Source organism: Corythoichthys intestinalis, chromosome 18 (genome assembly GCF_030265065.1).
Source record: "Corythoichthys intestinalis isolate RoL2023-P3 chromosome 18, ASM3026506v1, whole genome shotgun sequence".
Taxonomy (NCBI): domain Eukaryota; kingdom Metazoa; phylum Chordata; class Actinopteri; order Syngnathiformes; family Syngnathidae; genus Corythoichthys; species Corythoichthys intestinalis.
The window spans coordinates 7,075,650-7,103,227 of NC_080412.1; the positions used below are offsets into that span (position 1 = coordinate 7,075,650).

General features: G+C 38.8%; 1 protein-coding gene across 1 annotated transcript; it reads left to right on the top strand.

The window, feature by feature from the left end:
• Nucleotides 1–738: 738 nt before the first annotated feature.
• Nucleotides 739–27,578, top strand: LOC130906735 (myb/SANT-like DNA-binding domain-containing protein 2). Its single transcript, XM_057821318.1, has 4 exons — nucleotides 739–1,288; nucleotides 9,704–9,959; nucleotides 10,044–10,104; nucleotides 22,694–27,578. The coding sequence occupies exons 1-4, from the start codon at nucleotides 860–862 to the stop codon at nucleotides 23,598–23,600; spliced, it is 1,653 nt and encodes a 550-aa protein (XP_057677301.1). The 5' UTR covers nucleotides 739–859; the 3' UTR covers nucleotides 23,601–27,578.

The window sequence follows — 27,578 nt, forward strand, 5'->3', positions numbered from 1 at the left end:
GACATCAGCCAAGGTCGGCCCCCCAACATTTTTACCACACCAAATCTGGCCCTCTTTGCAAAAGGTTTGGACAGCCCTGAATTAGACTGTAACCTTTTTGTTTTATTGAGAAAATAACTTCCAAAAATATTTATTTGTGACCTAAGGTTAGACTTTGTAGCTTATTATCAGTGGCGCCTCCAGAAATTTTTCATAGGGGTGGCCAGATGGGGCCACCTCTTGGGGTGGCACACCAAAACTAAAAGCCATAATTTCAGGTTTTCATTATATTATTGCAGTAAATAGGTCAGGGGAGAACTATCAGAAAGACTTAAAGACACGCTTACTAATATACTTTGGTGTATTGTGTAATATTTGATGTTACTAATGATTTAATGTGCATAGTCCATAACTGTCCAGTCAACATTTGAGTTCCACAACAATTCTGTTTTATTGTGTTATGTATATATTAGGCATAAGGTGTACATTTAACAAAACAAAATAAATGCATTCATTTGGGATGAAATGCGTAACTGATGCTACAACAATCTAACGATATAGTGGCAAGCGGGGTGGCCAACAAATTTGTAGACTCCCTGGTGGCGCCACTGCTTATTATATCTTATTTTTCCTGCACCGCCTCCTAAACTCCACACGATCTGTTTAGCATTTTAAACATTAATGTTGCGCTTAATCGAAATGAATGAAAGATCAACTATCTATTTTACAGGATGAACCTCATGGAACCATTTTTGGACAATTTTGATAAGATATTTTAGGCGCATCAAGCACCTGAGTTTCATCCACGAAGTCCACGCCGCACTTTTGTTCATGCCTAAGTGTTGCCTTCCCTCCCACCAACCTTAGCAACAGAGTGAACATGGCGGCGTCCAGCAACGCAGAACAATCACCAGAACTATCCAGGCCTCTAAAGATACCGAAAACGGAGGTGCCATCCCCAGAGTCCGAGGATTTGAGTGACAGTAACCAATACCACTCAGGTCCCTCAACACCCAACCGCTTTTCGCCGTTGAACGTGAGCTCCGGAAACGCTGCTCGGACGGCGGCCTCATCCTCCAACAACTACACTGCGTGTCGGGGGATGTCGTGGACCCCTTCCGAAACAAACGCACTCATTGCGGTGTGGGGAAACGAAAGGCTAACAGAGGCCAAGATGCAGCAGCTGGAAGTCGCGGGGACCATGTTCACCGGTAAGGCCCCAGGCCCCGCCATGTATGAGCGAGTGTCCAGAGCCTTGTCGGAGTTGGGCTACGAGAGGACCCCGTCTCAATGCCGGGAGAGGATGAAGGTACACGGAACTATGGACAGACACATCCGTCATAACACCTGTAGCGTCCCACTTACTGTGCATTAGGATAATAGTGATGAATGTTTGTTGTACAGTGCACGTGAAATTGGGGTAGGTGCGCTGGGACTGACCGTTATCATTTTGACTGCCGCAGTTTTACCGTCAATTTTGATTAACTGTTAATTAACTGCAGCTTTAGTTGTGACGTCATACGTACTTCCGGGTTGCTACCTCCACTACACCACAGAGGTGAGTTGAGTAGCCAAAAATTTTACTCGAGTAGCCTTACTTCAAAATAATATCACTCTAGTAAAAGTAATCCTCCAAAAAAAGTACTCAAGTACAAGTAAAAAAGTAGTTGGTGAAAAGAATACTCAAGTCATGAGTAACATTGTGAATTACTCTTTTTAGTGTCAGTTTTTTTTTTCTCAGCACAAATGTATCTATATGAACTGTTTATATTACAGGTAGCCCCTGGGTTATGAACAAGTTCCGTTCCTGGTGTCGTAACCGGAGTTTCAGTACAAGTCAAAATTAACCCTTTAAAGAGCATACGACACGAGAAAAAAAGTCTTAAATGGCATTATTATGTGAATTCGAATCATATTTTGAGACGATTCGACTACATACAACAATTTAGCAAAGCACAGATGACGAGAAATTAGTCTTTTAATCTGCCGGTTAGCCACGCCTACCATTATAGGGCTTTAGCGTCCCCAACAGGTGGATGACGTCAGCGGTAGACTGCGCTCATCGGTTTTACTATTCAGCCCATTGAAGGGGAATTATTCAGAGCGAGGAAAACGCGACGAAGAGAGCCGCAAAATGTCATTGTTTCAGTCTCTCTACTCCAATATTTTTACAGGATATTCTTTTTATCCATATATCTTTTCCCCAATAGCTATATAAATGGCTTGAGAAGGACCAGTCAGCCGGTCGAGGGGGAACTATTCACAACGAGGAAAACGCGACGAAGAGAGCAGCAAAATGTCATTGTTTCTGTCTCTTTACTTCAATATTTTTACAGGATATTCTTTTTATCCAAGTATTTTCCCCAATTGCTAAATAATTGGCATGGTCATGACAAATAACAGTCTTGTGCTGAATGGAATATGAAATAATAAAAATGCATTTATTCAGGACGACATGGCAAAATTACTCCATAATGGTCAAAACTGTCGACTTCACCCTTACTGTCGCACCTCCCGAACGATATTTTATGACACCTAAATCGGACATATGTCATTTCCCTTCCCCGGCTTCGGAGAATGTAAACAAACCAGAAGGCGTGCCAGCTAGACGACATGCTAACCCGAACCGAGTGATGTTTCAAATTCTTCGAAGCGGAAAATCACACATAACCAGCCTGGATTATTTGACATGACGACCCGGTTGTCGATTGTCTTCGCGGATCGGCAAACCGCCCGGCGGAGAGCAATTTACAGTTCGTTCCCCGGAGGAGGGTGGCTGGAGTTGTTGTGCAGCTAACGTGCTGCTGCTAATGAGCATTAGGAGAGCTTTTTACATGCTTATCAATGATCAAACGTAAGTAGTCCTTTATTTAAAAGAAGTTTGTAGTGTTTACTTTGTAATCGCTGTATTTGTATTTGACATAATACAAAACAAGATGTTTACTCACTTCCTTGTAAGTCCAATGGTCCCACAGTAAATATCCACGGTGAATGGGAACCTTTTGAAACTCCAAAAAGGTGCATACGCCTCTCCCTCATACAGAATGATTTTTCTGCAGCCGTTTGGCTGGCGTGATGCGAAAAATAAACGTATTAATCCGCAAAATCAGCTGAATCCTTCGTCCTCATACACAACAGTACACTGTAGCGTGAAGAGGACGTCTTCTACCGTACACGTCACAGCGCCCTCCTCCTCAATGCAAGACCGAAGCCGGAAATCACTCATTTTCATGGCGCGGGATTCAAAAAACTAAATAAAAATAGCGATCGCTTCCACACACATCCAAGCAGTCCATATCATTCAGGGGCATAAAATACCGCGTGTATTATGAAATAAACATGCTTTTTCGTGTCACATGCACTTTAAGTACCCCTAAATAACCCCTAAATCTCAAAATAACTATCCCAAAACATGTATTTTATGTCATTGTACTGTCCTCGCCCAGACTGTTCTAGCTAGACAGTGAACTAAGCTGCTACATGAAGATGTCAGATGTCCGTGTGGTATGTTGACTTTATTCAGCTGCTCATGACATCAACACTTGCAGAATGAAACTAAAATAAACATGAATTTAAATCAGTTTCATCGTCTAGCATTTATAACTAGCTGCTGATACAGCAATGAAAATCCACACAATTGATTAGTATGTTGGCGTCCGCACATCATCAAAAATAATCAGATAAACTCACCCAAAGTATTTGACCACAATTGAAAACACCCAATGAACAGTACGCCTCTGTGGATGCTTCAAAAGCAACATATGTTGGCAGAGGCTTGCAGCTGTAATCAGTCCACGCTCTATCTCACTTGGCTGCGTGACTTCTTCGCGGGAGCAAATGCAGGCATGAAAATCTCTCACCTTTCGGCGAAATTCGCCGTTTTGAAGTCAAAAAGGGCGACCTACGTGAATTGCGTAGATTCGAGGAGAAATTCTTTTTGGGAGGAGGGGGGGGAGTCGGGTGGTTTTGTTAAATTATTATTATTATTGTCATCATGTGATTAACTTAGTACGTAAACTGATCGGTTCTTTAAAAAAGTGACACGGACAGTCAGCAAATCCTTCTAGATGCTTAGCTGACGAGAACCAATCATCGGCCCAAGCTGCGGGCCATTATTCCAAACGCGCGCACTCCTTACGTGAAACAAGGAGTGCTCGGCGAGCCTTTGGTTGCATTGCAAAGCTGCGAAAACAAAAAACAGGCCTTATCCACACCGGGGCAGACCAGAGCGCAGCATACACACTTGCCTGTATTTGCCAGCAGATTGAATTTGGTGAGTAATGGTTTCAATCGTTTTCACATTTTGCGATATAAAAAAGTTAATGCCATTCGTTGCAGCTTGCGTTGAACACTGCCAGAGCTAGCCAAATCTCCCATGAAAAAAAATAGCTCCCGTTAAATTGGCGTCAAGCTTGTATATTTAGCGGTAATATAAACGAAGAAACACACTGTTGAGTCAAATTAAGCGGCATGCTCTCGGATTGAGGGGTCGCATCGCATCGCTCCCGTCGTCCGCCTTAGACGCGTTATTTTCGGCTGGGACTTGAGCTGACGGCCGGTGTCGGCACAACACCGGTGTTCTGCCAAAATATGGTACATCGGCGAAACGTCCTACATTAGTCGAATTTGACACCTAAAGTACTACCGTGCGCTCTAAACTTGTTTTGTTTAGATGCATACAGGAATAAGGTACTAGAAAAATGCCTGCAGAAAATACTTAAATGTAGTTATATCAAATAAGGACGGTTTAAACACGCTACGTGACTAATGTGGTCAACTGCTTCAAAGCTAACACAAAAAAACACAATGGTTAAAAGTATTAGAGGGTAATACATGCAAAAAGTATCTTTGAGGCTGTGAAAAGGTTCTAAATAACTAAATAAAAACAATAGTGAGTAATCGCCGCCTCTAACCGATGTGCGCATGCGTGTGAATGCATTATAAATGGTTTTCAAGCACTTCAAAATGTAAGAATTATGATAAGTTTTAAACATGTTACTGCCCCACCGAATTATTTTCAAACAAGAATAAAGTAGTAAGAAAATGCTTGGCTTTATTAAATGCTTCATACTGAGTCTACTCAAACCCTCTCAGGCTTTGTTAAACGGTGATTGACACATGTGCAGAGTTTTTCTTTTTATATATATTTTTTGTTTGAAGCAACTTATTTGATTGAATAATAAAAACACAAATGTCCTAGCCAAAATGTGGCCCAAACGCAAAACAACATTACTTCAATGGAAAAATTTGTTTCAATCAAGAAAAATAGTTTTCAAATGCTTTTTTTGTCTCAAATTTATTTTGCAATCAAAAACATTTTTTTTAATTGAAATGACTTTTGGGATTAAAAGTATAACTGTATTTTGATTGAAGCAACTTTGTTTTTGATAGAAGTAACTTTGTTTTTTGATTGAATAATAAAAACACAAATCTACCTCCATCGTTATTGAGAGAGAAAGAAATTAAGAAAGCTTTAAAACTAAAAGCCACCGGGGAGTCTGTTTTTTTTTTTGTTTTTTTTTTTTAATATTTATATTTCATTACATAGACATGCCTCGTAGGGAAAGGAGATTGAGGGATAAAAAAAGGAGTTGGATGAGGCTGCTAAAGGCAGCGGATACCTCATCAGCTGGGTGAATAGCAGACCTGGTAAGAACAGGTTTGCAAGGATAGTCGGGTATTAAATACAATTATAAACACGTTACAATTTTATTTTTCTATAAGATTTTATGTCATTGCTTTATTAATCATTAGGTGCTAGAGTTGTTAAGTATGGATAATAATGAAATAATAGTTTTGAGAAAACTGTGCTGTTGGTGGCTCAGTGACCATCTGATGTGGTTTGTTCTCAGATGAACAAGTTGAGGAAGGAAGTTTTGATGCAGAGGTTGAAGGAAGAAAAGAGCTAGACTGACTGAGTCACAGCCAGAAAGTGTGTATGACAGTTTTGATTTCTATTCACTGTTGCCCCCTCCCAATTAAAGTATGTCACAGTCGCAGCCAGTTATTATCTAAAGCTGGTTAAAATTGAAGTTATGTTGTTTTAAGGTGTATTAAATACTTGTTCATGTGCCCCTTTTGATCTACGAGCACCCGCCCCTCCACCGGTCTCTGCACGGCCCTGCTGAAACACAGTGTGGGTCGACAGAGCTCAATATTTTGTTGGGGTGTACAGTGTACTGGAACATATTTCCTCCACACCCTTCTCACCTTTTTAACCCCTGACCCATTTTCATGCCTGCAAATGAGCTCTTCCTCATGTGTGTGCGTGCGCTCTTCCTCGTGTGCGCAAATACGTTATTCTTCATGTGCCCATGCGCGGTCATTGTACTAGAGCTGTCCCTACTAGTCGACGTCATCGATGACGTAAATGCGTCGACGAGCACAACATCCCGTCGAGGGTTAATGAAGGGGAAAAAAATATAAGTGTGGAAAGTTGAGAATGTCGGACGCTCTGTATGAAAGCAGGGAAAGCGGCACAAACCCAAAAAAGCGCACCAGAGTGGCCAAAACATTGACTTATTTCAATGAACAAAGGAAGGTACACTGTTGTGTCCTGTCTCTTCAATGCCAACCTTGGCTGCACGTCGGCCGTGAATGAACACCTAAAGCGCCATCATCCAGTTGTAATTTTGGAAAACGACAGGAGACAACAAGCTGGCAGATCATAAGTCCATCTAACTAACTAACGACATTTTTTATTGAAGTTGCTAAGCCTTGTCGCGATATGCAACATGTCCATTTATAACACGGTAAATAAAAATGAGGACGGTAATTTTCCTGGCTGCGTTATATCGTCGCATGTGTGAGTGCATGTACACGTGTGTGTTGATGGCATATGAGACTCCAGTTCCTTTCACAGATGTTTATTGATCATCGACACACCGTAGAATTAAAGTTCAGACATACAAAATAAGGAAACACATCTATGTTAAACACTGTAAATGTTAGCATTGCTACATTGAGGCTAATTGGGAAAAAAGACCTCATACTTTAGCCTGCTATAAAACATTGGCAGTCTTCTCCAAAACGCAAACTTGCAGTTAAAAGGTTGTGTTTTTTTTGCAGAGTGTAAAGCTTGCAGTTAGCGATTTAGCGAACGTACTTCCGATGAACATTTCAAAATAAAAGCACGTCATGTTCTTTATATAAATAACAATTTCTGGAGTTAATCCCACATACTTCAGAATTCAGATTCTACACTAAGGATAGCTTTAAAATGACACAGTTTATGAAAAATCTGGTTGGCAATGAATAATTATTATAATTATTGTAATACTATCATATATAGTAGTATACTATAATATTAATGCTAGATATATTTTTTTAAAGAATGTTTTGAATCATCTTGGAAAGGCGAAGTCAATATTCTGAGTCTGTTAACATTCCTTTCTTTTGCGCTAGTTAATGCTATCAACATTTGACCTTATTGTTTATTTGTGATTTTATTATTGTTATTTATAGTGCTGCAACGATTAATCGATTAACGTGAATATTCGATTAGAAAAAAAGATTCAAATTTTGCTGCTTCGAGTATTCGTTTATATGAAATGGCATTGTAATGGTTTGTTTTGAAAGTGTTTGCATTTGGTTTTATTGATTTGGGTGGATATACTGCCTTCTAGTCTGTCTCATTCACATGGCCAAATACAGCCGCTCCCTGTTAAGACCAACATATGCTAGGTTTTTGTTTGAGCTGTTTTTTTTTTTAATGCATTCGTAATTTAGTTTAAAGGTATATTTAGCCAATTTTTGTGGGAATACGTGTTTGAACCATTTGTTAAGAGCGTTTAAAAAAAAAAAAGTTAGTATTTTGTAGCATTTAAGATAGCGGACTTTTGCTATGTAAGTTAGCCAATTATTCTTTTGTTGTACATTGATCCTTATTTATTAATTTTTTTATACCGTTTGAGGCTCAGGTATTATAATTTTTCATATTCCTTATCCGATTACTCGATTATTCGAACAAACTAGTTCATCGATTAATCGACTACTAAAATAATCGATAGCTGCAGCCCTAGTTATTTGCATGTTTATTTGTACTTGAACAAAGAGTTTAAGTGTTCCAAAATGTTTTGTGAATTATTAAGTGTCAACAAAAATTTCATTGCTATATTAGTTTAAAAAAAAACTTTTTTTTTTTTTTTTTTTTAATAAAAATAGATTAGTCGACTAATTGTACAAATAGTCAGCTAACTAATCGGGAGAAAATTAGTCGTCTGGGGCAGCCCTAATTAGTACTGTCATCAATTACATTACCATATCAGAACCGAAAAATACACAAAAATCATTGAGTTCTGACTAACACAAATTAACAGAAATCATCAATCCACAGAGCAGGAGTGCCCCCTAGTGGAGAACATTTCCTACCTTGAAATTAAAACAGTCATATATCTGCTTTTCCTTGGTCTTATCAGTGCCAAATCAAAACTGAGGACGGTTGAAATCCTCGCCTGCGAATAATGTTGACGTCAGCACGCTATGTGAAATAGTTTGGGGGTTTTTTTAACGCCGCTTCAAAGTGTGTGACAAATTATAATGGAATTTGTGTCAAAATAAGAATTAAACAAAACTTCTGGCTTCAAACATAACTTCCTAAATTCCAAGCAAGACTTTAAGCAAAATAATTCACCTGAAAAATAAAACTCAACACTTATAATGTTTTCAATTCTTTTTCGTTCTCCCTGCGCTTTTGCGATTGCGAATTTGACACAAATATTGGGTGGGGCGGGCTTTATGTGACCCACTGCTTTGAATATGCTGCCATTACTGTTCAGTGCCACATTGTGTTCACCCTATAGAAAATCTTCTGATGCCACAATAGTTGACCACATCACTGTAGTATTTCATAGCGGCTTTATTACATTGGCGAGTTATCGAATGGCAACCCTGTATCAGGCAGATCCTCTAAATCAGGTGACCCGGACTCTGTTGCAAAAATATGTGATCGGAATTCTTTACCTTCAATGTTTTTGTCCCAATTAGGAGGTATTCATGAGGGAGTATTACTATGGAGGACCAGGAGTGCAAAAATTAAACAAATAAATACACAATTAAATATATTATTAAATATGTCATTAAAATGCTTTAATTTCAATATTCATTTCAATATTTATTTGAATTTTTATTTATTTCAATTTATATTTATTAGAATTTATATTTATATATTTCACTTTTTTCCAATTTATATTTAATTAATAAATAAAAATTTAAATAAATGTTAAAATAAATTTAAAAATGGAATTAAATGTTGAAATAAATGAATATCAATTGAAATATATAAAAGGTGAAATAAAAATTTAATTATATAAATATAAATTGAAATAAATAAATGAATGCATATTGGAATAAATAAATGTTTAAATAAATAAAGTGGAAATAATGTTGAAATAGTTAAATAAAAATTGAAATAAATAAAATGGAATAAATTAATATAAATTGAAAAAAATAAATATAAATTGAAATAAAAATAATTTAAATTAATGAAACTTGAAATTTATAAATATAAATTGAAATAAATATAAATTAAAATAAATAAATATTGAAATAAAAAAAAATTCAAATAATTAAATATAAATTGAAATAAATAAAAAACATTGAAATTGAAGCATTTTAATGACACGTTGAATAATTTATTTAATTGTGTATTTATTTAATTCTTCCAATCATGGTCCTCCATATATTACTGTTCTAACTTTAACATTTATCTTACCATTTCACACAGACACTTCGGCGTTGTTACAGTCGTGTGAAGGAGCATGGCATTGGCAAGAGGAAGAGCAGTTACACTATAGAACAATTGGAAAAGGTGTTTGGTCAGGGAGGCTGGGACTCCCAGACCTGTGCTCCTGTGCTCATCAACAGTAGCGGACTTTACCAGGAGATGGAGTCTGATGGCAGTACCTTGGAAGATTTCTCCCAGGAGGACTGGTGCAATCAGGTGCTTGACTCAGCTTTCCAGGAGGGAGACATGGACCCCGGTATGTATTAGGACAGGATGGGGACATAAAAACGGAGCAATAGTGAATTTCAACTTCTTTGCTTTTTGTTTTTCTCTGCGGAAGAAATACAGATGCCGAAAAGCAGAGCTCTTCATATTCAAGTAGAGCACCAAGAGCACATCCAGTAAGGCAAATTGATTATTGCAATGTTTTTGAAAGTTGTGAAGGACTAAATTAATAATTGACGTTGTAATTCATTTGACATTCAACTGGTGTCTTTTAATAAATTATCTGTTAATTGACTTTTTGCTAACAGCGCTTCCTAAATGGCCATTGACCAATCATACGTCCAAGAGACCGTTGTTTAAAGGAGCATGATCTGACAAACTCTCAGATAACCCATTTCGTAATTGATTGATTTGGTGGTTTTGAGAGTGCAACTGCCGTCTCCTTTTGACTCACCTTCCTCCATCTTTCTCCTTAGTAATCAGGCCCTCCACATGGTATCCACGGATAAATATAATTCGCTAACGATAGCACTAGAGCTGTCCCGACTAGTCGACATAGTCGACGTCATCGATGACGTAAATCCGTCGACGAGCACAACATCCCGTCGACGGTTAATGAAGGGTTAAAAAAATATATGCGCGGAAAGTTCAGAATGTCGGATGCTCTGTATGCAAGCGGGGAAAGCGGCACAAAGCCAAAAAAGCACACCAGAGTGTCCAAAACATTGACTTATTTCAAAGAAACAAAGGAGCGTGCACTCTTCCGTCCTGTCTCTTCAATGCCAAGCTTGGCTGCACGTCGGCCGTGAATAAACACCTCAAGCGCCGTAACCCAGTTTTTAAATTTTTTTTTTTTTTTTTTTTTTTTTTGGTACACCAGAGGGTGCTGTCGCCTTACTAAATAATAATGTTTCATTGACAATGGGCCTATAAGTGCTATTAGTATTGTTCTTAATGCTAACTGAAAGGTTTATTTCATGTTATGGTTTATTTTATGGTATAGAAATTTATATAAGGTTAAAAGGTCATAAATATATACAGTATATACAGTGATTGCACTTAAGGGAGAGACTGTCAATGATAAGGTAATAAATTAAGGTAAAGGCAATTCAGTGATATATAAATAAGGTTTCAAAGGAAAAAGGTGAAAAGTTTTCGTTAATTTCGTTCTAATTGTGTTGTTTTATTTGTGTGCACCGTAGCTTTTACAGTGTGATTACATCAAGGATGGAATAAAAGTTGTAAACCATCAGTTTAAGAGACCATCTTTTCAATCGGGATGCTACACTAGTTAATTCTATCAGCATTTGAACTCATTGTTTATTTGTGATTTATTATTGTTATTTACGTGTTTATTTGTACTTTAATAAATAATTTAAGTGTTCCAATATGTTTTTTGTGAATTGATAAGTGTCAACAAAAATGTCATTGCTAAATTAGAAAAAAAAAAAAAAAAAATTTTTTTTTTTTTAAATTATTAGATTAGTCGACTAATCGTAAAAATAGTCGGCTGACTAATCGGGAGAAAATTAGTCGTTTGGGACAGCCCTAGATAGCACCACTATTTTGATAGGTAGCATAGGCGTGTATTAATGTATTTCTTGTTGGTTGTTCTTCTCTTCTGTCTCTGTCCTTCCTTTCTGTTCGCTGCTTTCTAACAATAAATAAAACATAAGGAACAACCACAATGGGAGTATATCAAACTCCATGTGATACAGTGGGGCAAATAAGTATTTAGTCAACCACTAATTGTGCAAGTTCTCCCACTTGAAAATATTAGAGAGGCCTGTAATTGTCAACATGGGTAAACCTCAACCATGAGAGAAAGAATGTGGAAAAAAAAAAACAGAAAATCACATTGTTTGATTTTTAAATAATTTATTTGCAAATCATGGTTCATCTCAATATTTTGTAATGTACCCTTTGTTGGCAATAACAGAGACCAAACGTTTTCTGTAACTTCCCACAAGCTTTTCACACACTGATGCTGGTATTTTGGCCCATTCCTCCATGCAGATCTCCTCTAGAGCAATGATGTTTTGGGGCTGTCGTTGGGCAACACGGACTTTCAACTCCCTCCACAGATTTTCTATGGGATTGAGATCTGGAGACTGGCTAGGCCACTCCAGGACCTTGAAATGCTTCTTACAAAGCCACTCCTTTGTTTGCCTGGCACGGCCAGACTGTTCTCCCTGTATTTTTCAAACAGAAAAGTCTGGGAACCAGCCCATTAACGGCCTCTCGAGCAGGTACAAAATCAATTGACAAATCAGATTCGTTTATTTGCGTGACGTGTTCTTTACGAGCAATGTCACTCTTGCGCGTCGGAAGTCGTCTCCACAACAACACAGATGGTGAACAGGAGAGCCGAGAATATGTTTCAATCCACGGTAAAATCAGTTTTAAATTACCAAAAACACATCGACACGAGTCATTGACAACAGTCTGTTTCGTGCTAGCCATGTTGAATAAACTCTCCTCGTATGTTTACTTCCGCGCGCAAGTCCCTCATCCTGCCCTCGTTGTTTTACTAACGTCATGTCTGCCCGTCGCTGATTGGTCCACTCCGCTGTCTGTTTGCTGTGGCTTGCTCCGCCCTGGAAATTGTATCCGCTGAATGGTGGCCAGACTCCGTAGCTGGAACAGCGGTGAGTCTGGTCTACCAGGCAACTCCTTTGTTGCCCTGGCTGTGAGTTTGGGATCATTGTCATGCTGAAAGACCCAGCCACGTCTCATCTTCAATGCCCTTGCTGATGGAAGGAGATTTTCACTAAAAATCTCTCGATACATGGCACCATTCATTCTTTCCTTTACACAGATCAGTCGTCTTGGTCCCTTTGCAGAAAAATAGCCCCAAAGCATGATGTTTCCACCCCCATGCTTCAAAAGTGGGTATGGTGTTCTTCGGATGCAATTCAGTATTCTTTCTCCTCCAAACACGAGAACCTGTGTTTCTACCAAAAAGTTCAATTTTGGTTCCATCTGACCATAACACATTCTCCCAGTCCTCTTCTGGATCATCCAAATGCTCTCTAGTGAACCGCAGACAGGCCTGGACGTGTACTTTCTTCAACATGGGGACACGTCTGGCAGTGCAGGATTTGAGTCCCTGGCGGCGCATTGTGTTAGTGATAGTAGCCTTTGTTACTGTTGTCCCAGCTCTCTGTAGGTCATTCACTAGGTCCCCCCATGTGATTCTGGGATTTTTTCTCACAGTTCTTGATATCATTTTGACGCTATGGGGTGAGATCTTGCATGGAGCCGCAGATCGAGGGAGATTATCAGTGGTTTGTATGTCTTCCATTTTCTAATAATTGCTCTCACAGTTGATTTCTTTACACCAAGCGTTTTACCTATTGCAGATCCAGTCTTCCCAGCCTGGTGCTGGTCTACAATTTTGTCTCTGGTGTCCTTCGACAGCTCTTTGGTCTTGGCCATAGTGGAGTTTGGAGTGTGACTGACTGAGATTGTGGACAGGTGTCTTTTATACCGATAATGAGTTAAAACAGGTGCCATTAATACAGGTAACGAGTGGAGCCTCGTTATACCTCGTTAGAAGAAGTTGGATCTCTTTGACAGCCAGAAATCTTGCTTGTTTGTAGGTGACCAAATACTTATTTTCCACTCTAATTTGGAAATAAATTCTTTAAAAATCAAACAATGTGATTTTTTAATTTCTGTTTTTTTTTTCCACATTCTGTCTCTCATAGTTGAAGTTTACCAATGTTGACAATTACAGGCCTCTAATCTTTTCAAGTAGGAGAACTTGCGCAATTGGTGGTTGACTAAATACTTATTTGCCCCACTGCATATTAATACAATTCAGACCATAAGAACACTCAGGTTCACCTCTGTGAAGTTGGCCCCCCATCAGACGCAAATTCATCTAAAAATGATTTCAATCTTTTGTGCCACCTTTGTGCTGTAAAACGTTTTGTTTGTGCTGCTATCGGTTTTTTTTAGATACATTGCTACCTCTACTGAGGAATGTCTCTACATAAGGAATTTTCAGGTTAAGACACACCTCAATGGGAAAATATTGCACCGTGTTACGAAAGACATTTCAGGATACAAAAGGAAAAAAATACAGTATGGGCTGCTAACCTCAGCTCCCATAGTTTATTGAACATAACATACCTATAGCTGCTCTGCCGCAGGCTATTGCCTAGCATCCTCTTGGCATCCAATTGGCTAAGGGGGACTCTCCACACCCCTCTGCAAGTCGCCGTTTAATCCGTCCGGGAGCGACTTCGCTCAGCTTCGTCGCCACTAGAACTCGGCCTGCTCGCCTGGCTCTTGATAGAGTCCACTTGTTGCATAAGAAAACACATTTGTTATTTTATTATTTATTATTTTAAGGAGTAGGAGAGAGTGTAACCGCCTTCTAAAGAGCTCTACTAGTTTTTGCGAAAATGGAATAACTTTTTGTTGTCGTTGTGAACAACAGTTCCACACAAACGTTTGTCAAGATCTATTTTAGCTAAGCAATTGGAGGCGCGACACCCATTTTTCGAGTGTCCCAAACTTGCCGTGAGCTGCAATTTCTGATGGGGTACAAAATCTGACAGAACACCTGGAACGCACCCTCCCATTGGGTTTCAGAATTGTCACCTTTCGAATATTTATTAATTAACATTTCATAACATTATTTGAAAAATAATGAATTAAAATAATAATCAATATATTAGGGCTGTCAAACGATTAAAATTTTTAATCGAGTTAATCGCAGCTTAAAAATTAATCGTAATTAATCGCAATTCAAACCATCTCTACCATATGCCATATTTTTCTGTAAATTACTGTTGGAATGGAAAGATAAGACACAAGACGGACATAAACATTCAACATACTGTACATAAGTACTGTATTTGTTTATTATAACAATAAATCCACAAGATGGCATTAACATTATTAACATTCTTTCTGTTAGAGGGATCCATGGATTGAAAGACTTGGAGTTCTTAAAAGATAAATTTGAGCACAAGTTATATTAATTAAAACCCCTCTTAATGTTTTGGTTTTAATAAAATTTGTAAAATTTTCAATCAAAAAATAAACTAATAGCTTGCCGTTGTTGACGTCGCCGAGCGGTCACGTCACATCGGGCTCCCTGCCGTTCTTCCGCAGTGTCCTTAACTACGTAAGGTGAAATACACTACAAGGTGTCAATGGCGAGTTTAAATTAATTAGAGATCTAGCCAAGGCAAAGTCTGAGTAGGTTTTACGTGTATTTTGCATAGCTATTTTGATTGGGAATGCCAGTTCTCTTTGCATGGAGCGCTTTTCTTTTTGTGAACATTATTTTTTTTTTGAGAGATAGTAATATTATTTTTGTTGTGCTTTCATTAAATGATACTGTAGCGACTTAACTGTTCCGCCCAAATGCATGATGGGATGTTGGACAACCTTTACTGTCAGTGGTGACTGCAAATGGTATACAGTATGTTCTGCGTTGTGTTCAATTAGGCGTGTTAAGAAAAAAGAACCTTTCCTGCTCCGCCCAAATGCATGATGGGAAGTTGGGCAACCATGAATGTCAGTGGTGGCTGCAAACGGTATGCAGTATGTTGTGCGTTGTGTGTCACACAAAAATACACACGGTCCCAGGCTTCAACTGGCAACAGGCTTTGGTCAGATGAGACCAAGATTGAGCTTTTTGGCAACTGATACTCTAAGTGGGTCTGGCGTGCCACGAAAGATGCGCATGCTGAAAAGCACCTCATACCCACTTTAAAGTATGGGGGTGGCAGTGATGCTGTGGGGCTGTTTCGCGTCCAAAGGCCCTTGGAACCTTATTAGGGTGCATGGCATCATGAATGCTTTGAAATGCCAGGACATTTTAAATCAAAATCTGTTGCCCTCTGCCCGAAAGCCGAAGATGGGTCGTCCCTAGGTCTTTCAGCAAGACAATGACCCTAAACATATGGCCAAATCTACACAGAAATGGTTCACCAGACACAAAATCAAGCTCCTCCAATTGCCATCTCAGTCCCCAGACCTTGTTTTGTTGGCAAAAGGGGGTTCTACAAAGTATTAACACCAGGGGTGCTAATAATTGTGACACACATTATTTGATGTCAAATAATAATTTCTGTATATGGGTTTTTGTCACCACCGAATGAATGCACTTGTATTAAAGGTTGGATTTTTCTTTTTTACCATTAAGGTCCCATATTGTTTGTATAAAAAAAAATATATTAGAAGCTAAAAAACACATCTTTTTCAGGGGTGCCAATAATTATGGAGGGCACTGTATGTATATGTATATGTACATATTTATTAGGGGTGTCAAACGATTAAAATTTTTAATCGAGTTAATTACAGCTCAAAAATTAATTAATCGCAATTAATCGCAATTCAAACCATCTATTAAATATACCATATTTTTCTGTAAATTATTGTTGGAATGGAAAGATAAGACCGAGATGGATATATACATTCAACATACGGTACATAAGTACTGTATTTCTTCATTATAACAATAAATCAACAAGATGGCATTACCATTATTAACATTCTGTTAAAGCGATCCATGGATAGAAAGACTTGTAGTTCTTAAAAGATAAATAAAAATAATAAATAAAATATATAAATAAGTAAAATATATAAATATTTATAAAAACTTATAGAAAATAATTAAAAGATAACTCAGGGATTCCCCTATATTCAACAGATTGTGGCGCACCGCCACACTAAAATGAAAGCCGCCACGCCTGGCAAATGAGATGTATTTTATTTATTTATTTAAATAAAAAAAAATTTTTTAAGGCCGCTTCAAACTAGCGGCAGCCGAGTGGGAGGAGTTCAGCGGACACCTATTCATTGTGTATTGTAGCCTAATGTTCGTAACTATGCAGGCCCCCCCTTAAGAGACGCAAGGGGAACGAGTAGGAAGAATGGGAGAACGAGCGAGATAGCGAGAGATAGCGGTCGCATGTTGTAGCAGCCCGCTGTTATTTTGTTATTGTTTTTCTTTATTATTGTTACCACAATAAAGTGGGTAAGCAAATACAGACTTCTCTCCTTCTTGCCCATATCCGGGGCATTACAATAATTTGGATCGGACTTTTCGGCGAAAGTGAGCGGTGGACGGCCGTCTAAAAGCAAACTTTGACTAACTTGCGCTGAGAGACTGCGGAGAGGCGGGGCCCAAAATAAAGCCTTGCTCTATTTTCAGAGCGTTGGTCACAGTAAACGATTTATCAGTTCAAGCAGAGTAAAATGATACATATTCACGGTACAAGAACGTCGTTTCTGTGTCCATCGATTGGTAAGAAAAGGCTGTTTGTACGAGTGACGTGTGGGCGCTCCCGTCAGGGGGGACATTTCACGTGGAGTGGCTATTTTTCGGCACAACACCGGCGCGCCAACTTCAGACAATTACGGCTGACGAAACTTTGATAAATGCGCCCCCCCCCCACCCAAATTTCGCGAGCTCTGGGACACTCGAAAAATGACTCTCATACCTCTCCTTGCTAAGTTAATGGTACCTCGACGTGCCTTTGTGTGTAAATTTAGTTTACGAACAACGGGGAAAAAACTATTCACCTTCTCACCGAATCAAGTAAAACTCTTTACACGGCTATTAGAATTCCCCCAGTGCTCTAAATGGGTCAGTTGACAGAAGGACTGTTATTGTTGTGGTAATGTAGTACTTATGAGGGTCAAATAAAAGGAAAAAGGAGGACTACGACGGTGGTCTGCAACCCGCGGCTCTCGGGCCGCATGCGGCTCTTTAGCGATGCTTCGGAGCTTTTTTTTTTTTTTAAATGGAAAAAGATGGGGGAGGGAAATATATTTTTTTGTTTTAATAGGATTTCTAGGAGGACAAACATGACACAAACATTCTTTCAATTCATTAATACTGTAATGAAGTTAAACTTGTGGTGGCATAGTACAACAGAGTAGTCACGTGGTGCGTCATTCTCTATAGCAGGGGTTTTCAACCCAGTCCTCAAGGCACACTGTGGGTCCTGGTTTTTGTTCCAGCCGATCCAGCAGAGACAGTTGAACCAATGAGGCTTCTGCTAAAACAAGCCACACCTGACTGCAATCAACTGATTGCACTTGTAAAACACCAGATTGGGGAAAAAGTGTTGTCATCTTGTTTGGTAAGAATGAAATCCTGCACCCACAGTGTGCCTTAGTGGAATAGGTTGGGAACCCCTGCTCTATAGGATCCACTGCAGGGAAAACAAACATTTAATCATGAAGGCTAATTACGTATTTCTATAGTAGGCTAATATAGCTAGTATCGATAATTATAAGGCTTGTAAAAGGCTTTTAATTTTTTGTGGCTCCAGACATACTGTATCAGTTTTTTTTTGTGTTTTTTGGGGGGTCAAATATGGCTCTTTCAACAGTTTGGGTTGCCAACCCTGAGTCACTACGAGATGTAAGTCGTACTATTGCCACGAGAAAAAAAGTCGCATTAGTACATCGGGTAACGTAGCTGTAATCAGCTACGCATTTTACATACATGTACTGTAGCTGAGAGGTACAACATTAGCCTGGCTAATGAAATATTTCAAATATATCTTTGTTATGGTTCTTCTTGGGGGAAAAAATGAAGGAAAAAAAATTCGCTGTGGCACGACATGGTGAGGCTGTCCGACTCCGATGCAGCCCACCACCACAGCTTCAAAAAATCCTAGGGGAAACACTGATAACTAGTACAAGTTAAAGAAATTTTATATTAAAACCCCTCTTCATGTTTTCGTTTTAATAAAATTTGTAAAATTTTCAATCAAAAAATAAACTAGTAGTCCGCCATTGTTGATGTCAATAATTACTTTAAAATCAGTCGCACCCAAGTGCCAGCAGAGGGCGGCGGCAAAACTCAAGTACACCTTTCACTTTGCTGTCCTTTTAATATGTTTGAGCGGGGCATTTGTGCGTTAATTGCGTCAAATATTTTAACGGAATTAATTTTAAAAATTAATTACCGCTCGTTAACACGTTAATTTTGACAGCCCTAATATATATATATATATATATATATATATATATATATATATATATATATTAGAGGTGTGCATCGGTACTGCCCTCACGATTCGATTCGATTACGATTCGGAGGGTCACGATTCGATTCGATTCAGACGGTCACGATTCAATTCGGTTCGATTCGGCAATGCATCGCGATGCCTTAAAGCCTGGGATGCATTAAAATTCTAAAGCAAAGCATATTTTTCGTGAATCATGAGGCAACACAAGCGGTCAGACATTAAACAACTTTTTATTGGCTCTTGTGTCACTCCTGGTTGAAGTCAAATGAAAATACTTTTAGATATATATTTAAAACAAAAACAAAAAACAGATCACAGCATTTAATTGGTGCTTTGAATGAGACCAGGGCTTTCTCTTTTTTTTTACACACAGTAGCAGCCTTTCACACAGTGCAACATCTGAACTCCTGTGCAAAATCAGTAATAACAGTCACTGTATTTTAGTCACAACAACCCATCGATAAAAATATTCAAGTAAATATTTAAGAAAGCGACAAGGAAAATATTGTAGTGCAGCAGCATCTTTATCGCAATATCAATCCAGGGATCAGTTCAGTTGCAAACAAAACATCCAACTAAATTGCAATGTAGAACAAAAGTAAAATGTAGGCCTAGCCCACTATATATGTGCAATCAACTTAGAAATGCAATCAGTAACTACCACATAATAATAAAAAAATAATGAATTAAAATGAAGTGCAGCAGCATTCTAGCAGCTATAACAATCTGTTTCAACATGAGGAAACATCATTTTTTGCAATTGAGAGAGCAGAGAGATAGTAGAGGTTAGATGGGGCCTAAAAAAATCCAGCCCGACCCGACACGGCCCGCTGGTATTGAAGCCCGACCCGGCTTGGAGTGACGCGGAAAAAAAAAAACAGCAGCAGCAATGTATTTTCATTTCTTCGAGATGGCAGAAAAAACGCATGTTTCTTAATGTTTAAATAGTCTACATATTTTTGGGATCATTATAGAAGCATTTACACAACGAAATAACGCTGGGAAAGTTTAATATTAAAAAAAAACATACAATTTTGCAGACACACAGAGGAGAAGATTCAAAAGGATCACATTTGTGTTGCCTTTGTGTGCATAAAAAAGTGTCTTTCGTAACAAATTCTCAGTTGGCAGAAAAAAAACGCGTTTTCTTAATGTTTAAATAGTCTACATATTTTTGTGATCATTATAAAATCATTTACACAACGAAATAACGCTGGGAAAGTTTAATTAAAAAAAAAAAAAGAGTTTGCAGACCCACAGAGGAGAGGATTCAAAAGGATCACATTTGTGTTGCCTTTGTGTGCATAAAAAAGTGTCTTTCGTAACGAATTCTCAGTTGGCAGAAAAAAAAAAACGCAAGTTTTCTTAATGTTTAAATAGTCTACATATTTTTGTGATCATTATAAAATCATTTACACAACGAAATAACGCTGGGAAAGTTTAATATTTAAAAAAAAAAAAAAAAAACGAGTTTGCAGACACACAGAGGAGAGGATTCAAAAGGATCACATTTGTGTTGCCTTTGTGTGCATAAATAAAAGTGACTTTCGTAACGAATCGCAAGTGCCACAGCGGAGGAGAAGAAGAAAAACCGGGTGGCGCCACTGCTTCATGTGAGTGCACAAGCAAATGCACAATACAGAGAGCCTGCTCTCGGTTTCATCCCATTTTTTTTTTTTTTTATAATTTATTAGTCCGGCGCGGGGCGGCCCGACCCGACCCGACCGACCCGACCCGACCCGAACGTGAATGCTTAACATTTTGGGCCCGACCCGTTCGGGTTCGGGCACAAGATCTAACCTCTAAGAGATAGGACATAACATAACAATGGCTGAAGCGGAGAAAGAGGGAGCAAGAAAGATTCTTGATGCACCTAAGACATTGAAAGCTGACATCTGGAGACATTTTGGCTTCTATGAGGTTGGTGGGAAACTTCACCAGAGTTATGCAGTGTGTAAAAAATGAAACATGACAATAATAATACAAATGGGGAAACCAAATCCATTGCATCACCGGAATTGCGCAGGGAAGATTTTTGAACGTACTTATATACAGTGGTACCTCTACATACGATCGCTTCGACACACGAACTTTTCGACATCCGACGTAAAATTTTACTCGCCATTTGTTTCTACATCCGACGACATGCTCGAAATACGACGACAATGGCAGCACTGCAGACGAATGCACGGCGGATTTTCTTGTGTGACAAATCAACACAGGTTTCAGAAAAGGTTGGTACAGGTGGTGAAACAAGGAAAAAGTTGACGCTTACCTTCTAAATTAAGATGCAAATGACAGAAAAATATGAGCGTAGGGTGGACATCCGTGAAATGGCTCAACAATACATCTCCACGGTCCTCCTCCGACCATCGTTCGCCAGTCTTTATAAGTTAAGCTGACAATTCTTATTGTGGTAACATCTCCAGAGAAATCGCCAGCTGCGCCACATTTTCATCATTTCTTTCACAACTTATTCAACACAAAACGCCTGCTGTCTGCCGCAATTGACGATGTTCTCAAGAAAGCATTGAAAGCGAAAGTAAACTTTCACCCGCTCCCCTCCCTCTTTGTCACGTCAGCGCCGCGGTGCCTTCAGGTACAGAAAAAAACGTCCGCCTTATTAGAACCCGTTTCGTTACACTATTACAGGAATTATTATTATTATTATTATATTATTAATCCGATTTTTATTTATTATTTATTTGTTTTGCTATATGTAATTGCCATTTGTAATAGTACCAGCAGTATTTTTTAAGGATTTAGTGCAGGTTTTTGGGCTGTGGAACGAATTAATGGAATTATAATGTATTCCTATGGGAAAATCCTGCTCGACATACGACCATTTCGACTTACAAACAAGCTCCTGGAACGGATTAACTTCGTATGTAGAGGTACCACTGTATTTTAAAATGCGCTGAATCGATTCGGCTTGTTGCCCGCATCGATTCAAATCGTCCATGCCCCGCATCGGGATGCATCGCCGCATCGATTATTGTTGACACCACTAATATATATATGTGTGTGTATTTTTCGGCCATGTGTTTCCAAAATTAGGTTTTCGGCCAAGAATTTTGCTTTCGGTACATCCCTACTAACTTCATTTCTTTGTCCGCAGTCGATTCTGTGTGTACGCCAACATTATAGTGATGCTTCCTTTTTTTAAGTAAACCGTCCTAATAAGCCGCTTGACCTTATATAACATTTTGTGAATGGACATATTAGTATCCAACCCTTTGCTTTTACTGTAAGTTTTGAACCTCCCCAAAACAGGCACGTGCGATGGCAGGAATAGCAGATCAGACAGTTTATTTAATTGAGAGCCGTGGGGTCCTTAGCGTGGAGATCTGGCTGGGTTATGTAAGCAGTTGATGATTGCTGACACCTGCCGTTGCTCCACCCGTCACGTGGTCCTGTAATAGGATGACAGACACACCCACATACTCTGGCTCGGGGCCTGACAATAGCTTGCTACAATTTTCAATATAACCCTCCGCTGCATAATGTAAACCTTTTTGCCACAATCTGAAAAATGTTTCACTTGTATTGCTCCAAAATAAATCACTTAAAACACACCTTTGTACGTCTGCCTGCAATGGCTTGTGCCGTTGGGGTCACAAAGCTTAGCAACCATTACTAATGGGGTGGCGCTTTTGCGAAAGGTCAATTGAGCCTGTGGTTTGTAGGAAATTAAAAATACATGTACTATTTACACTTACACACCCCTTGACCACTTTTTTAATTTTTAATTTTGCAGAAAAAAGGAGACTATGCAGACACTGATACGTATCCTGGAGTCTGTGCAGCTCAAATGGGAGCACTTTCAGACTTGGACCGAGTTTTCACGCCTTCACCTCTCCAACAAGCTAGCCATCTTCGGCATTGGCTACGACACCCGTTGGCGAGAAGAAGTGCGTTACCATCATGCTGAGATAAGTTCACAGGTTCCACTGGGAAAGAGGCTTCGTGAATATTTCAATCCAGAGAAACCTGAGGGCAAAATTGTTATGACTAAAGTTCAAAAGATGAATTGGAAGAACGTCTACTACAAGTTCCTGGACATTACCATCAGTGAAGCGCGCTGCCTGGAGCTGCACATGGACGTAGACTGGATACCTGTTTCCTTATCCAGGGACGCTGGGTGTAGCATGTCGACATCCCGTTACCTTCTACCTGGGGATATCCCGAAAACATACGGACTCTATGCTATCGGTTATGAGATGTCGTCGTCGGGTCGGAACTCTCCCCAAAGTGATATCCAGAACTGTAGCTTACCTCAATTTGAGTCAGAGAATTTGTCATCAAATCAGGCTGATGGAGAAGGAGCAGGGAATAGTAGCAACACTGGAACAAAAGTCACTTACTGCTACCTTGGTATTGCTGAAGATAGGAACATTCAACAGTGTCTCTTGCAGAATTTTCAGATTTCTGCCAAACACTATTTCGAAAGTGTGCCCTCTTCGGTGACTCATTTTCTGCAAGAAAACTGTCGCAGCGGTGTCTTAAATGATCCAGTGGGAGGCGGAGCCTTAGCGAGGTGTTTACCTATTTACATCAAATTCATAGAGGTGGATCTGGACTTCTTGTCTGCAGGTTCCTTAGTGGAGTGCCTGGAAACTGCTATTGGTTATTCTTTGAAGTACAATATTAATGGACCATTTTAACTGCCATGTTTAAATGTGTATTTCAAATCGGGTCGGAGCAGTATGGCGCAAAGGGGACAAATTACGTCGTGATTGGTTCTTAAAGGTCCTATGAAATGGCAACCATGTCAAAAAGTAATGCACTAATGTAATTTTATGTGTAGAAAATGAATTGCCACTCAAATCTCGCTCTCTTTTACCATTTCATAGTTATTCCATCCCAAAAAAATGCATCAATGTCAACGCCCATTTTTTTCTTCTTCAGCAATGGTTTGACATCACAACCAGAATTAATTTTCGAGCTTTTTAGTGCTGCGCTAACTAGTACATGTTGACAGAACAGTCATATGGCAACAACAGAATAGAAAGCCTATGGATTGCATGCTAGTAGACGGCAAACATCTGCAGCTCAATCTTGGTGTGATATCTTCTGTTTGGAGATTTTCTTTTGTAGGCGGGGCCAAAGGAGCTGAGAAAGGAAGAATAATTTAGGATCTTTCATTATTAAGCCTTTTCTGTCACTTTTTGGGATGGACTTGTGTCAAAAAATATCGTCTGCTATCATTTCAGTGACTTGTAGCATTTTATAGAACCTTTAAGACTAAAATCAAGTCTATGATAAGGCTTTGTCAATGAAAATTGGAAAAGTTAAAAAGCTGTTTTTCGCTTATTTCAAACAGTCACAAAGCGTGTGCTACTTGTTTTTTCCGAAAGAATGTTGGAATTTTGCTAAGGTGGCTATGTATCAGTCTACCTCAGTAGGATTAGGAATATCAGATGCATTACTAAAGCTTCCTAAACATTGACAAATTTATACAATACGCCATACTTTCATACTATAAGGCACACCTAAAAGCCTTCAATTTCCTCAAATACGACAGTGCGCTTTATAATCCGATGCGCCTTATATATGAATCAACATTGATCATGGCATGACATTCCCTTTAGCGCATATTCATCTAATGGATGCATAACACAATCCCAACTACTACAGTGATCCCTTGTTTTTCGCGGTTAATGGGGACCAGAACCCGCCGCGATAAGTGAAAAACGGCAAAAAAGTAAGTAGTAATACATATGACATGTTTTTTCACTTTTTTCCCAAAGTATAATTAAAAAAATAACTTATGTATATATATTTTAATGTTTTAAAGCACTTCAAGTGTAATAATTATAGGTTTTAAAAATGTTACTGTCCCACCGAATTATTTTTAAACAAGAATAAAGTAGAAAAATGCTTGTCTTTATTAAATGCTTTATTGAGTGAGTCCACTCAAATTTACTGTTTAAAAAGCTAAACGATGATTGACGCATGCGGCCCTCTGGAGTTTCGGCTTCCTAGCATCTCTGGCAAGATCAAACCTTAACATCTGTCAATCATCATCAATTTTAATAAGCAACTCCAGTGCACTGCCAGACCAAGAAAAGCAGCTGGAGGGAGAGGGAGACTAGGTGATCGGACCGAAAAAGCTCATCTGTATTTATTGATTTATTTTTTATTTGAAAAGAAAATCTGCAATGTACTGAAGGCCCGAAGTTTGAAGCGCGAAGTAGCGAGGGATCACTGTACTACTACTACTAGTACTGCTGCGCCTTATAATGCAGTGCGCTCTATGTATGAAAACAGTTTTGAAGTAGGCCATTCATTGACCGTGACAGTGCGCCTTATACTCCTATGCTCCTTATAGTGCGGAAAATACACAATATTCATTAATCTTCCGAACCGCTTGTCCTCACGATATACGTTGTATATGTATATATACAGCTCACTAGCCTGTGAACATCAGTAAATAAGCCGCACTGCACTATAAACCGCAAAGTTCAAAGTGTATGGGAGGAAGTAGGGACTTACAGTTTATTACATTTATTGCAGCTTCATTTTGCCAGTGACAGATTAATTTTTTTTAATGAAAAGTAAAAAATAATTTGCATTTCATTGAGAGACATAAATATTTGATTCCATAGCAAAACATGATTAATTCAAAGCACTTGTTGGCTAGATGTTTCCTGTACTTTGTAATCGCTTATTAGGTTAGCACATGCATCAAAAAGTCCACTCCTTTAGTCCACTCCTCTCTCCAGATCATTTTCAAATCCTTGAGGTTTTGAAGCTGTGTCTAGAAACTCCAGGCTTAGGCTCTCTCCATGGATTTTCTATAAGATGAACACGGATCTCTGGTGGTCAGCTTAAAAAATATATATACTGGGTATCAAATTTTGTTTTTCCTCCAAACAAGTTTGTACTACACTCATCGGATTAAAGTCTTATAAAACCTCTCCATACGAAATACAGTGGTACGAAAAAGTATCTGAACCTTTTGGAATTTCTCACATTTCTGCATAAAATCACCATCAAATGTGATCTGATCTTTGTCAATATCACAGATTAAAATACAGTGTCTGCTTTAACAACTACCACCCAAACATTTATAGGTTTTCATATTGCAATGAGGATAGTCAGCAAACAATGACAGAAGAGGGAAATTAGTAAGTGAACCCTTTGCCTAAGGAGACTTAAAGAGCAATTGAAACCCATTTTTACCTAACTTTTTCTGCTTTAACAACTACCACCCAAACATTTACAGGTTTTCATATTTTAATGACGATAGTAAGCAAACAATGACAGAAGAGGGAAAATTAGTAAGTGAACCCTTTGCCTAAGGAGACTTAAAGAGCAATTGAAACCAATTTTTACCAAACTTTTTCTGCTTTAACAACTACCACCCAAACATTTATAGGTTTTCATATTTTAATGAGGATAGTAAGCAAACAATGACAGAAGAGGGAAAATTAGTAAGTGAACCCTTTGCCTAAGGAGACTTAAAGAGCAATTGAAACCAACTTTTACCAAACTTTTTCTGCTTTAACAACTACCACCCAAACATTTACAGGTTTCCATATTTTAATGAGGATAGTAAGCAAACAATGACAGAAGGGGGAAAATGAGTAAGTGAACCCTTTGCCTAAGGAGACTTAAAGAGCAATTGAAACCAATTTTTACCAAACATTTTAAGTCAGGTGTGTGCCCAATCACTGATGAGTGGTTTAAAGCTGCCCTGCCCATTATAAAACATACAGCTCTCAGAGGACCTGCGACCAAGGGTTGTTGATTTGTATAAAGCTGGGAAAGGATAAAAAACCATCTCTAAAAGTGGCCGTCCACAAAAGATGATGCCAAAGGTTCAGCGCAGAATACTCAGAGTAAAAAAGAACCCTAGAGTGTCTGCTAAAGACTTACAGAAATCACTGGGGAAATCACTGTGCACGCATGAACTATATGTGAAACTATGGCCAAGAAATGTGTTTTTTGGTGACTGATGAAACCAAAGTTGAATTGTTTGGGAGTGACACACAACGTCATGTGTGGAGGAAAAATGGGATAGCTCACCAACATTGAGACCTCATCCCCACCGTGAAGCATGGTGGAGGGAGCATCATGATTTGGGGCTGTTTGGCTGCCTCAGGGCCTGCACAACTTGCAATCATTAATGGAAGAATGAGTTCAAAGGTTTATCAGGATCTTTTGCAGGAAAACCTGAGGTCGTCAGTCAAACAGTTGAAGCTAAAAAGAAGATGGATGCTGCAACCAGACAATGATCCAAAACACAGAAGTAACTCAAGTTCAGAATGGTTTCAGAAGAACAAAATACACATTCTGGAGTGGCCAAGTCAAAGTCCAGACTTGAACCCCATTGAGATGCTGTGACCTAAAGACAGCGATTCATGCCAGACATCCCAGGAATCTGACTTAACTACAGCAGTTTTGTAGAGAACAATGGGCCAAGATTAGTCCTGATCGATGTGCCAGACTGATTTGGTGCTACAGGAAGCGTCTTGTTATTACTGCCAAAGGCGGGGGGCACAAAATATTAAATGTGAGAGTTCACTTACTTATTTTTCCCCCTTCTGTCATTGTTTGCATGCTATTCTCATTAAAATATGAAAACCAATAATTGTTTGGGTGGTTTTAGTTCAAGCAGACACTGCTTTTTCCATCTA

What these genes read in the sequence shown, in the direction of transcription:
- LOC130906735 (XM_057821318.1), top strand. Translation starts at nt 860, where the DNA reads ATGGCGGCGTCCAGCAACGCAGAACAATCACCAGAACTATCCAGGCCT. An exon ending in GGAGGGAGACATGGACCCCG is followed by an intron (nt 9,960 to 10,043) that starts GTATGTATTAGG and finishes TCTCTGCGGAAG; the next exon opens with AAATACAGATGCCGAAAAGC. An exon ending in GAGCACCAAGAGCACATCCA is followed by an intron (nt 10,105 to 22,693) that starts GTAAGGCAAATT and finishes TTAATTTTGCAG; the next exon opens with AAAAAAGGAGACTATGCAGA.